The sequence below is a fragment of the Pseudophryne corroboree genome, chromosome 8 (genome assembly GCF_028390025.1).
Source record: "Pseudophryne corroboree isolate aPseCor3 chromosome 8, aPseCor3.hap2, whole genome shotgun sequence".
Taxonomy (NCBI): Eukaryota; Metazoa; Chordata; class Amphibia; order Anura; family Myobatrachidae; genus Pseudophryne; species Pseudophryne corroboree.
Genome location: NC_086451.1, coordinates 258,619,561 through 258,631,652, shown reverse-complemented (window position 1 = coordinate 258,631,652; position 12,092 = coordinate 258,619,561). Strand labels below are relative to the sequence as shown.

General features: G+C 41.8%; 1 protein-coding gene across 1 annotated transcript in view; it reads right to left on the bottom strand.

Moving 5' to 3' along the window:
• The window catches only part of LOC134948911 (ras-like protein family member 11A-like), a 60,787-nt gene extending 49,476 nt beyond the window's left edge, over window positions 1-11,311 (bottom strand). Inside the window, exons 1-3 of the mRNA XM_063937192.1 lie at window positions 11,036-11,311; window positions 8,410-8,466; window positions 6,343-6,425 (exon numbers count right to left, since the gene is read on the bottom strand). Of these exons, the coding sequence (XP_063793262.1) occupies window positions 6,343-6,425; window positions 8,410-8,466; window positions 11,036-11,156 (261 nt within the window). The 5' untranslated portion in view covers window positions 11,157-11,311. The remainder of the gene's footprint in view (window positions 1-6,342; window positions 6,426-8,409; window positions 8,467-11,035) is intronic.
• Window positions 11,312-12,092: the final 781 nt, after the last annotated feature.

The following is a 12,092-nucleotide window of genomic DNA, read 5'->3' as shown; positions in this document are numbered from 1 at the left end:
GGATTTTTTTTCTGTGTATTTTTCTGGATCTAGCGTCTTTCTGTGTATTTTTATGTGGATCTGGCTTTATGTGTTTTTGGTGGATCTGACTTTGTTTTGGTCTATTGTGTGGATCTGCATCGGGGATCTGGCTTTTTTCAACATGTCTTTATGTGGATGAAACCTTTTTGGTGTATTTTTAAGTAAAACTGGATTTTTTAGATGCATTTGTATATAGATCTAGCTTGTTTCAATGTGGTTTGTGTGAATCTGTCGTTTTCAATATATATTTTTTAGTGAATCTGGCTTTTTTCAATGTACTATGTGGATTTGTTTTTTTCCGTGTATCTTTATGTGGATTTGGCTTTTTCAATTTGCTTATGGGTCTGGCATTTTCAATGTATTTTTGTTTAGATCTGGCTTTTTTAAATGTGAGACAGTCCGGGTTTGGGGATGGCCATGCTTTAGCACAGGTGACTTAGTAGCCATGCTTGAGCACAGGTGATTTAGTACCTCTCTTTGATGTAGCTATCTGGACTCAAGTATGGATATCCTGGGGACCTGGACTGTAATGGCGGAGTATGGGGGGCTCTGATGGGATCCGTGGTGGCAATGTCGTCAGTTCATAATTCATCTATTCCAGTGGCTACCTACCCATAGTGGTGCACCTTTTGCTTCCTTGTATCTCAGCTGTAGATTGTAAGCTTGCGAATAGGGCTTCCCTACCTCTCTGTTAGTACCCAGTTTTGTTTTATTAGTGTTGTTTCCAATTGTAAAGCGCAACGGATTTTGCTGCGCTATGTAAGAAACTGTTAATAGATAAAATAATATTGTGTACTGAGAATTGCGGTGCTATTTGTTACCTGTGCTTTTAGTTTTTTAGTTACTGTAATGTTAAGTTCTGTGAACCCTGTTTTGTTCTGGGGTGTGCCGTATGTACAGTGCTGCAAAACACTTGTAACGCCTTATAAAGAATATGTAATAATGATATGGGGGGGGCAGCAGGTTAAAGTTTTGCCTAGGGTGTCGAGAAACCTTGCACCGGCCCTGGTACCATGCACACAGTAACCAGCATGTGAAGACACCACATTGACATTGCAACTTTGATCCCAACTAAAATGTTCATTTTAAATACCCTTTTTTAATTCTGAGTGGGAATGCTGGGTTATATCAATGATTAAAATATATTTTCAGCTGTAATGATTATACTACTAATATCGCTAATAAAATTACTACTTGGAAAATCCACCATCACATAATGGGGGTAATTCCAAGTTGATGGCAGCAGGAAAATTTTTAGCAGTTGGGCAAAACCATGTGCACTGCAGGGGGGCAGATATAACATTTGCAGAGAGAGTTAGATTTGGGTTGGTTATTTTGTTTCTGTGCAGGGTAAATACTGTCTGCTTTATTTTTACACTGCAATTTAGATTGCAGATTTAACTCACCACACCCAAATCTAACTCTCTCTGCACATGTTAAATCTGCCTCCCCTGCAGTGCACATGGTTTTGCCCAACTGCTAACAAGGGGGGTAATTCCAAGTTGATCGCAGCAGGATTTTTGATAGCAATTGGGCAAAACCATGTGCACTGCAGGGGAGGCAGATATAACATGTGCAGAGAGAGTTAGATTTGAGTGGGTTATTTTGTTTCTGTGCAGGGTAAATACTGGCTGCTTTATTTTTACACTGCAAATTAGATTGCAGATTGAACATACCCCACCCAAATCTAACTCTCTCTGCACATGTTATGTCTGCCTCCCCTGCAGTGCACATGGTTTTGCCCAATTGCTAACAAAAATCCTGCTGCGATCAACTTGGAATTACCCCCAATATGTTTATTTTTCCATTTAAAGTATTCAAAGAGAGATGCTATTTTTATATTCTAAGACTAAAAAAATATTCTTTATGATTCTAGAAAAGTAATTACTCTATTATTAATTATCACACAGGAAAATATCCTGGCATGTGAAACACATGTTACTGTTGTACTGTAATGTGAAAAAAACCCATATGATTAAAAAACAAATAATAAAAAAAATACTGTAATTGAAATAAGTAATTGAATTCAAGTAGCCCTGAAAGCAGCCTGCAGGCTGCACTTAATGGGGATTTCTTTTCAAGTCTGAGCAGACCCGAAAATAAATATACGTGACAAACAGCCTGTTACTGGGTACAAACACAGTGGTAACACGTAGGTCTGGGAACTTTTCCTGGATTCTGGGCCTAATTCAGACCTGATCGTAGCTGCCGCAGCCCGCCCCCCCCCCGTGTGATGTCAGGCAGCTGCTGCAGCCTGCATTGCCCGGACGTGTCCCCAAAACGGCGGCCCAATGCCGCTGGCCCGCCCAGCGAACGCCTCTGCCTGTCAATCAGGCAGAGGCAATCGCTGGGCAGAGATGCCGATCACATCTCTGGCATGCCCCAGCGCACTGCGTTGCCGGTGCATGCCTAATTCTCCAATATAGCACCAATGGGCTGTTTCAATTAACAGCACCAATGGGCTGTTTCTGTGCAAAACCCCAAAACAATTACGGTAAAGAAAACATGTACAGTTCACTTTTGCTTGTATTTTTTTGATGTGCAATTAGAACTGAGCAAAGATTATTAGCATAAATATCTTGTGGAAACACATCATGAAAAGTACAGTTAAGGGCCGTATTCGCGGCACGATTTGGGGACAGATGTGTGCTGAGCGGTTCGCTCAGCACACATCTCTCCCCCCACTCAGCACAGCGCGATGTGTGCTGAGCGATGCAGGGGAGAAGGTGGGGGGGGGGGGGGGCGGACACTAATTTCACCCAGCGGGTGAAGTAAGCGACCTGCTAGATTGGCCTGCATGGCCAATCTAGCACCAGCGATAGTGATGCACGGGGCTGCGCATCGCTATCGCTGTGAGGGCTACACACGGAGAGATCACTGCTTAAAATCTAAGCAATCTAGTCAGATTGCTTAGATTTTAAGCAGCGATCGCTCCGTGAGTACCCCCCTTTAGGCTAGTTTCACACACAATGGATTGCAACTGTTTTGTCCATCTGGAAAAAAACCCACTCAGTTTTCTTTTGTTGATGACTTATTTTCACAAGCAACGGTTTTCAATCGGAACGATCATTGACACAGGTAAACAAGCAGACTGTGCACAGCTACAAGGCCACCAGATGTATGAAATGTGAGGTATGGGAAAGCATGCATATAGTCATGTGATTCACTAAGTTCCCTTGACGGCACGGCAGATGTCCTAGTCAGTGGTTATCACGGATGTAACACAACGACCATGCCGTATTCGTGCCATGTATAAACCTGACTGTATTTCTCACTTACACTGAAAGAAAACAATGCCAAATAAAGGAGATTTATGGTAAGACTTACCATTGTTAAATCTCTTTCTGCAAGGTACACTGGATTCCACAGGGAATAACATCGGAGTGTAGAGTTGGATCTTGATCTGAGGCACCAACAGACTAAAGCTTTGACTGTTCCCAGGATGCACTGCACCGCCTCCTCTATAGCCCCGCCTCCAGGCACTGAAGCTCAGTTTTGTTAACCAGTCCAATGCAGTAGCAGGTAAGAGAGACGGTAGATGTTAGTCACATAGACCCACATTCTCACGACAGGAGAAGGGACTAGTGGCTAATGCCATACAAACCTAAAGAAGCTATGTACCTCGCAGAAAGAGATATAACAATGGTAAGTCTTACCATAAATCTCCTTTTCTGCAGCGGGGTACACTGGTATTCCACAGGGAATAACATCGGGGATGTCCTAAAGCAGGTCCTCATGGGTGGGAATGCAGTGTAGCGGGCACAAGAACCCGGCGTCCAAAGGAAGCATCCTGGGAGGCGGAAGTATCAAAGGCACAGAACCTGATAAAGTCGGTCCGCCCAAGAAGGTCCAACAGATCGAGTAGAATGGGCCTTGATAGCAGCAGGAGCTAGGAGTCCAGCATGCGTATAAGCTTGTGCAATCACCATTCTAATCCATCTGGCCAAGGTCTGCTTATTCGCAGGCCAGCCACGTTTGTGAAAACCAAAAAGTACAAAAAGAGAATCTGATCTCCTGATAGAGGCAGTCCTTTCTACATATATACGGAGAGCCCGTACCACATCCAAAGACCGCTCTTTGGAGGACAAACCAGGAGGGGTAAAGGCCGGAACCACAATCTCTTGGTTAAGGTGGAAAAATTACATCACCTTAGGTAGATAACCAGGGCGAGTTCTAAGAACTGCCCGGTGAAAAATCAGTAAGGGTGGACGACAGGACAAAGCGCCTAAGTCTGACACCCTCCTAGCAGAGGCAATAGCCAACAGAAAAATGACCTTAAGCGTAAGGCATTAAGGTCTACAGACTCAAGAGGTTCAATCAGAGACTCTTGAAGGGCATTAAGAACAACAGGCAGATCCCATGGAGCCACAGGAGGGACATAGGGAGGCTGAATCCTTAGAAATGTGAACCTTGAGGGAGGCCAGGTGAAGTTGAGCGTACTCCCCGCCCTGTGTAGCAGACATTATTGGGAATGTAGCCTTAGGGCGTATCAGTACAATATAGCCAGACAAACACAATACCTGACAAATACCCCCTAGGATATGTGACCGCAATTGCAGAGCACAAACAGAGGATTTAAGTGGTATGAGGTGACTGAAACACACAGTAAAAAATACAAAACAGTATATCCCATGGAACACTATGATACATGAGACCCTGACGCACTTAGACCCCCAGGGCACAGAATATAGTGATAGTAATATGTGTGATACACAGAATAGAATCCACACAGCAGCTATAGGCACACACAGTCACAGGTACAATGCAGAAATTATTACATATAAAACGTAAAACTGCACTGGACTAGCAATACTACATAAAGATATGTATGTATACAGATATAACAATGCACAGTAACCACTGGATGTATAACACAGAATACTTGTACTAAATATTCATATAAAAGTGCACTTGTTCTTAACTAACGCTGTCTAAACGACATGTAGAATACTTAAGTGTCCTGTAAATGTACAGCGCTGATGAGACAGGCGGCTTTACAGAGGAGACAGTGCCCAGCAGTCCCAGGATCAGCGCAGCTCTGTGAAATGGCACCCAAACGCTGACAGGGAGTGAGGGAGAGAGAGAGATGCAGCTCCAGGGCGGGAACACCTGCTGTAGATGGTGCCTGGAGCTGGGGGAGGGGCTACAGGTCAGCACCATATCCCCTCTGCTGGACTTCACCACGGGTACTATGGAGCCTATAATAAATGGATTTTAGTAAATCAGACCTGTGCTCCCTGCCCTGGTGGATATAGTGGGGTCCCTGCATGGCCACAGTTTCCACGCCAGCGGCGCGGTCCGTCTCCTGGGACGGCGACCGGATCACGATTTCGGCAGGTCCCACCTGGGGGACCCTCTTACCTCCTCCCTGAAGTGCGGCCAGGAGAGCAGCAGTGGTGATGTGTGCCTGATGACCGGAGCGCCTCCGCTGCAAGAACACGGCAACCAGGGCGTGGAAGTATGCAGTGCCGCTGGGGGAGGGGATGGAGCCGCAGCACAGAATGTCAGCATGACATACACAGCATCTAGTGCCTGTGCTGCGGCCCTTGAAGTCTTCTTTCTTCTTAAAAAGCTCTTATTAGGGCTGCCTAGCGCAGCCCCCCGTTAGTGACCTGCACTGCAGGCACCAACTTACAAACTGAGCTCCAGTGCCTGGAGGCGGGGCTATAGAGGAGGCGGTGCAGTACATCCTGCGAACAGTCAAAGCTTTAGCCTGTTGGTGCCTTGGATCAAGATCCAACTCTACACACCGATGTTATTCCCTATGGAATACCAGTGTACCCCGCTGCAGAAAGTCCAGAATTTTTCTGGCCAGACAATTCCGTTGTAGTGTTTCCCACCCTCCTCAAGGCACACTAACAGTCTAGATTTTAGTGATATCCATGCTTGACAACAGATGGATAAATTTAAAAATAACAGATTACTGTAAGTCACCTATGCTTACGTATCGATATTCTTTAAACCTGGAGGATTGTGTTTGGAAACACCTGCTTTAAGGTTGTCAAGTCAGCCACTGAAATCTAGACATATGTGAAATACAAAAAGTGCATTTTGTATTGCAGTTATCTTATATTACACTGCATGTTCTTATGGCATAGTTGTTGAACAAAGCCCTCAATTATAAGATGATATTCTAGTGTTGAACACTTATATGTATGGTTTTGCTAAGGTCAAACTAATCAACAATTTATATTTTTCAGTTCAGCAAAATCCCCCTTAAATTGTACCATGAGCATGCACTTGGTATTACCTGAATATAACATTATCCTAATACAGGCTGTAACCTTTGCTGCAGGCTTCCAAAATAGTGGTACAGCTTACCTCCATTAATACATAAGGTGTGTCCTGTACTTGGAGGGAAATTTGCTCCCCATCGATTGTGACCTTTCTTGAGTATAATGCACCTACAGAGTAATAAAAAATAGTTTTGTATAAAGTAACTATTTGTTGTATTTTTCTATTATATAGTTAATATTTTCAGAATCACTGATGCCACTCACAGGAAAACACAGATAGACTACCAGCTATAACAGGAAATAACAATTTATGTTTAATCCATTTGGCAAAGCACATTGAACTTTTTCATTTATGAAGCATGGAGGTCAAATACTTTATGTTTGACTCTTGCTTCCCACTACAGCTCTGTTAAATGAATACAGTATTTGTAATTAAGTATTTAATCTCCCTTGATATCTGTATGTAAACATATATACCTTTATTGTGCGTATTACAGTTAATTACAGTTACAGTAATAGCACCTGACACATTCAGTGTTGGACTGGGGCATGAAGGGCCGACTAGGAAAATACAGCGGAAGGGGCCCATGCTTAGGGGTGTGGTCAGCCAACATAGGGGCTTGGCTAACCATTAGAAAGTGCATGGTCTGTGCCCCTTGATAAATATATATAGCATGTACTACTAGTTCATGTATGATAAGGTACCAGATTAACCACTTAACTGATGATTATTTCCCAAATAAATTGCTCAAAAATTGTCTGGTTTTTAATGAGTAAATTAGGTGAAGAACATGAATTTAACCTTATCCAAAATGATTTTAGTTTAAAAAAAAAAAAAAAATTCCCCCAAAAATAGTTTTTTCTCTCAAACATCGGAGCATTGGTCGGGTAGATCAGTAACATCGGAACATTAGTAACATTGCAACATTACTTTTTACCCCCAAGACAGTTGCCAGGTAAACAGGGGGGTCTGGGGGTGGCTTGGGGGCGGGGGGTTGTTTTATACTTTCCCAGTGGCTGCTATTGTCTTCAGCCGCTGGGTGGGAGGTACTGCCGTGCTGACCGATCAGCAATGATTGGCAGCATGGCAACACTGAGGGGAGGGTGCAGGGAGGTCCCTCTGACAGCAGCAACGGAGGGAAATTTCTCTTCCCTGCCGCTGATAACACTGTTTATCTGACTGGTCGCATCCTGTGCGACCAGGTCAGATGAAACACTGCCTGGTGTGGTGGCATCTGATGCGACCATGCCAGGCAAGTGGTTAATAACAGTGATGTACTGTAGAAAATAAACCATAGTCCTGTGCAGTGTAATGTAACATGTATAATTCAAGTGCATATTCCTGAACCTGTTCCCTAGAGGAGGGGGTGGGCCCTCAGGCAGTTGGGCCCACCTGGGGTTTCCAGTTCGACTCAGTTTCCAGTGGGATTTAACTAATAAATCAATATTTATTTGACACAAGTTAATATTTAGTATAATGTCAAGACACTAAAAAGCAAATGCAGCAGCTATCATTCAACAGTTTGCTCTATGAAACAGGCAGTGTTGGGGAAAAAGTAGGAAGTACAAACGTATAGGCAGGGCAATGGCCCATTGCTTAAACAAGTGACTTCAAAGTGGAAGATATATAGTAATGAGGGTTAACACTGATTGTCCTGGAGAAAAGTGCAATACAAGATAAAAAAAGGGTGTGGTTGAATATCTTACAGAAAAATGACATTTGTACCAAGAACAACAATTTGCACATTCCAGAATCAATTGGCATACAACATTTAAACAAGCAAGGCACAAAACATCCCTCTCTAGGGAAAGCAATGACAAAGCTATAACGAGAGGGGCAACTGTCCTGGATACAAAGCAGATATGAACCGAGGGAAGGGAATATTTTAGGTTAATTAGGATACAGTTGAGGGCTAATGGGTGTCCATTTTCCTACTTGCCCATGGTTTTTACATTTCTCGCTATGGCTTTGACGCTAGCTAAGGAAAGGGTTAGATTTCAGATCGTATCAAATGTTCATGAGATTATCCAACAATTGGAAACACAGAGAAGATGCAGACAGGATTCTCCAGGCTTCCCTGCAAGCTGTGTTTTTCTCCCAGCAGATGCTGGCCAATTGATCTTTCTCTCCAGCCTCTTTGTTCAAACTTACCAGTGTTTGCTTCGTAGTCTCCAATAAACCTCTTTGTGAGGAATCTTACAACCAATGCTGGGACAAAGAGAAAGAAAGCTCCCTGTTAGTGCGAGTCTTGTAAGGTTGCATGATACAAAGTAATTGACTCTTAAATTAGTACCTCACTGCATTGCTCCGCTGAGTCATTTGGGGGCTGCACACTAACAAGGACAAACGCTCTCAAGAATGTGTTGGCTGACTTGTCTCTTTGACGGGATGACAGACCAGGTTTTCATGAACACTAAACTTTCATTGATTAATTATTGTCATTCTGTAACTTAACAGGTTTATGGTTTGTGGGAACTGGTTTGAAAGATTATTTTGTAATGTGCACTGTATTACATAAAAAAGGTAATTTGTGAAAGTGAAAAACATTCAGTCTATTTGCACAAGAGTGCTTGACAGTCTACTTGCACATTTATACAGTAGGTCACATCCGCATTTTTTGTATTTCGAGATGCCTCGGATTAAAAACATGCAATCAAATGCGCTTTTATTTACACTCAGCTTTTCCTATGTACATTTGGAGCAGAATTCTAGTGTATATATATATATATATATATACACACACATATATATACACACACATATATATACACGGGTGTAGTATGTTATGCCGGCGGTCATGCTCCCAGTGGCCATGCATACCGGCGCCGGAATCCCGACCGCCGGCATACCGACAGCTGGGCTACGCTATCTATTCTCCCTCCAGGGGGGTCGTGGCCCCCCAAGAGGGAGAAAAGCTGTCGGTATGCCGGCGCGCCGGTATGCTGGTCCTCGGGAGCCCATCCGCCGGCAAACTGAAGACCACCCATATATACACATACAAATATTTTTTATAGTTACACTGCATAGTAATACCTTTGCGCACAGTGACAGGTGGGGAGTCTGACTGGGGCTATACACATGTCAAACTGTAATGCAGGTGTCCTAAGGCGAGCTCAGGGAGTACAGAAACCTCCCATAGAGCCGAAGGGCAGCAGAAGGGGTATGGTTTTGCTGAGGTCAAACTAATCAACAATTTATATTTTTCATTTTTAGCAAAATCCCCCTTAAAATATACCATGAGCATGCACTTGATATTACCCAAATATAACATTATCCTAATACAAGCTGTTAACCTTTGCTGCAGGCTACCAATACAATGGTACTGCTTACTTCCATTAATATATAAGGTGTGTCCCGTATTATCACATTGCCTATTAATAATGGTTATAACAGATTAGAAGTAAAACTGTGATGTTGTTGGTTATAACTTTAAATTTGTTTATCTCAATGTTTACATCAGATTGTTTTAAATATTTTAACAAAATTGAAAAATGGTCTTAATGTAACCTTTACCTACTGTTTTTGTAAAAACTCTTTAACATATAAACTTTAATACATAGCACCAAGTTTTCAAATGATCACAATGGCCCAGAGTCCCTTTTAAGGTGCATATGCACACACGTAATGTTTCAGCAAATGATGTGGGCATTCCCGATCGAACGAAACGACCAATGGTTCAAATCGTTCCGTGTGTATGAAAGATAACGATGCCGATGCGTGCACCCACGGGTCGCTAGCGACAGCCTCAGATCTTTTGTGCTGCCAGAATATCTGATGCTGTCACTAGCAATGCCATGCTGAATGTAGCATGGCCCCTACTGGCCCCTCCCCCCCTCCACGCCGTTGTTCGTCACCATCGCTGTCAGGTCCCGTCGCTGACGATGTTTCATCGTCTCGTGTGCACCCACCATTAGTTTTTTTTGCTGGCTTTCTCTATACATATAAAAACTGACACATATTAACCACAATCATGTTTTACAATAAAGTGAAAATGAAAATGTACTATACACAATTAGATGTATTAGTACTAAAAGTTTATCTATAAAGATAAATATGTGTTATACTTGTAGGAGGCCTAAAACACAGACATTGTAAGTTTATAGGATCAGTGACTTCTAGCATTCGTTTTCAATGCATGTTTCTACACTAATATCTTCTATTTATTTCCCTGATTGTACAATGCAGTGGAATATGTTGGAGCGATATATACACATAACTATACTCCACAGATGGTGACAAAGCAATAAAACAATTAAATAGATAACTAATATTCTAATATTATAGCAACTAAAATATAATACTGTAGTTCAAATGTGTAAGCAGAAAACATGCCAAGCTGTGCCTTGTGCTGTACTCCAGAGAACCCTAAACTAATAGAAAGAATGTTTTTGATAGCTTTTAACATTTGTCTAATTGTCAATGTTGAGATTCAATCATATCCCTCAATGCTTTACGCTGCAACTTACTTTCCCAAGTATCTCTCAACAATAAAAGTTAAGTTCATACTTTTTAAAACTGTCAAAATCAGAGTTATGATCCATCTTCTCCAACCTATGCATAACATCTTAATTAACTGCTGCATAGACATTAAGAAATCAATTATGTTCTCTGTGCAGCATATTATAGAACATTACATGTATATTACGTTTGATTTATTTAATGTTTTATTGATTTTAATGATTTATGTTACTGTTAGCAGCAGAAAGTAATATTTAATATACAAAGTAAAACTGGAACAAAACAACATACTTCAACAGAAGGAATTTTGCAGTCTTACCTGTTTTCCCAACACCACTGCTTCCCAGAACCACGATCTTGATATTCCTGTTAGGATCACAGTCCAGGAGAGGGTATTCAGGGATAGGAACTAGTAGATAGTTGTGGGAATACTGGGACATAGTCAGCAGGGACAGTTACAGACAACTATCCAATTAGGATGATGAAGAATTATTGTTACGTTCCACAGCTTCTGGAAACTAATAACATCGTATGAAAGTAGGTCAAGCTGCTGAGACCTCCCCAAGCAGGACCCAACTGTCCTCAAACTGGGGGACTTGTTCAAAGGCAGAAAGGAACTTCTCTCTCTCAGCCTGAGTGAAAACTGATTCCTACACATTTCTGGCCAATCAGAATGTTCGCTTTGACATTCCACAGGGAGGGGATCTGGGAATCAGTGATTTTAACTGTATCTCCTCAGCTTATTCTCTAGATAACTTTCTATACACCCATACTGTCCCCAAAGATTGTACAGGAGAGTAATAATTTAACTAGCATCTAAACCTTAATATATACTGCTGCATTGCATGTGCATAAATCCATTGCTATATTCTCATTTGCATATACCAGCATCTTCCTTGAACTGTGCTGTAATATATATATATATATATATATATATATATATATCCTGCCCCTTTAAACTAATTAATTAGTGTTCCAGTTTGAACGTACACATACTGTACATACATATAATCAATCGCTCTCTCTCTCTCTCTCTATATATATATATATATATATATATTCTGTATCTATCTATCTATCTATCTATCTATCTATCTACAGTATATAACTATCAGTGATGTGCAGTGAGGTGAGTCAGTATACTCCAGAGTTTTGACTGTATAATGTATATACAAAGAATATATTATCAATATATTCTTTGTATTAGTCTAATCATTTTTATACTCAAAACTCTGGAGTAAAAAGTCTATGACAGGTGAGGCAGTGCCTCACCTGCCAATTTCTCTGCTCATCTCTCTTCTCAAAACTCACCCCATTTCCAGCAGCATATACTGCTGCATCTTTGTATAATGGCCACATATACCCTTTGGCTCATA